A 1,657-nucleotide genomic window follows, 5' to 3' on the forward strand; every position below is an offset into this window, starting at 1 on the left:
CCTAAATGCAAATGTTAAAGGTAAGGATATTTATTTCTATAGCACTAGTGTTCTAATTTTATACATAAAAAGTGTATTTTATTTTAAAAAAATTGATAATGTGATGCAAAAATTCAAATGTTAAGCATGTCCTAGATATGTAAATATGTAAAATTTATGTGGCATTCAAATAAATGCACTAAAAATATATTTTAATTCTCCTTCTCCACCACACACTCCATCCTCAACCATCCTTCACCGTCCACCTTTCCCCCTTCCCAAAAGTTATGGCCAGCCCCCATTTCAGCTCCCCCTTTCGCCCTCCCTTCTAAATCTATATATATATCCTTCATCACCACCACTCCCTCATCTCAATCTCTCATCTCATTCTCAGCTCCATGGTATTTTTCCACACCGCACTCTCTCCCTCTCTAACTCTTAATTTCTCCATACCTTTCTCATCTCTTCTAACTTATTCTCATGGCTACAGGATTCCACTTCCAGTCTGGAGAGCTGTAAGCAATCAGCCGTCGACTTCCGCGGAAACCCGGCGGAGAAGTCGAAAACCGGCGGATGGCTCGCCGCCGGTCTGATATTAGGAACAGAGTTATCTGAGAGGGTTTGCGTAATAGGAATCGCCATGAATCTGGTTACTTATCTGGTTGGAGATCTTCACCTTTCTTCCTCCAGGTCTGCTAATATAGTTACTAATTTTATGGGAACGCTTAATCTTCTGGCTCTCCTCGGCGGATTTGCAGCGGACGCAAAATTCGGCCGGTTTCTCACCGTTGCCATCTCTGCCGCCATTGCTGCCGCAGTAATTCACTCATATGCTTTGAGATCTCATATTGATGTTTCTTAATACTGTTTTCTTTTATAATTTATATCCACTTTTTGGGTTATATAAACATTTTGGTTGTAGTAAATGATAGATTTATGGGTATCTGGTGAAAATTTCACCTTGTTCGGACGGTCAATCATCAGGCGTCACATCATTATACATGTTGGCATCAGCGATGTGGTGCTTGGTGTTTGGCCGTTCAGATGTAATAATGTTTTCCATCTAGATGTGTAAACCGCAGGTAATAATTTTTCTAAAAATTCAAGATGTCTGGCTTGTATAAAAAATAAAATATAATATAAAAAAATAGTGAATAAAATAATACTTTTTAAAAAATATTTTGAAGAAACAATTACAGATACTTACAATTTGCCTCTGTTTATTTTCTCCAGGGAACCTGCCTGCTAACAATGGCCACCTCTCTGAGCAGCATGCAGCCACCGGCATGCACCAGAATCCTCCTTCAAGAGCACGAATGCGTGCCGGCGAGCGGCGGGCAGCAGGCCATGCTGTTTGCAGCGCTGTACACGATCGCGGCGGGCGCCGGGGGTATAAAGGCAAACGTGTCGGGTTTTGGGTCGGATCAGTTCGACATGAATGACCCGAAGGAGGAGAAGGCCATGCTTTTCTTCTTCAATAGGTTCTACTTCTGCATCAGCTTGGGTTCACTGTTCGCTGTGACGGTGTTGTTTTATTTACAGGATAATGTGGGGAGGGGATGGGGGTATGGGATATCGGCGGGGGTGATGGTGGCGGCGATGTTGATTTTGTTCGCCGGAACGACGAGGTATAGATTCCGGCGGCCGCAGGGGAGTCCGTTGACGGTGGGGGGGCGGG

At 43.5% G+C, this 1,657-nt stretch overlaps 1 protein-coding gene across 1 annotated transcript in view; it reads left to right on the forward strand.

Moving 5' to 3' along the window:
• Positions 1-222: 222 nt before the first annotated feature.
• Positions 223-1,657, forward strand: part of LOC110036619 (protein NRT1/ PTR FAMILY 6.4) — a gene marked incomplete in the record, with an annotated part of 3,687 nt that continues 2,252 nt past the window's right edge. Inside the window, 3 exon segments of the mRNA XM_020741104.1 lie at positions 223-380; positions 470-796; positions 1,213-1,644. Coding sequence (XP_020596763.1) covers positions 378-380; positions 470-796; positions 1,213-1,644 — 762 coding nt within the window.

This window comes from Phalaenopsis equestris, unplaced genomic scaffold (genome assembly GCF_001263595.1).
Source record: "Phalaenopsis equestris unplaced genomic scaffold, ASM126359v1 Scaffold209375, whole genome shotgun sequence".
Lineage (NCBI taxonomy): Eukaryota > Viridiplantae > Streptophyta > Magnoliopsida > Asparagales > Orchidaceae > Phalaenopsis > Phalaenopsis equestris.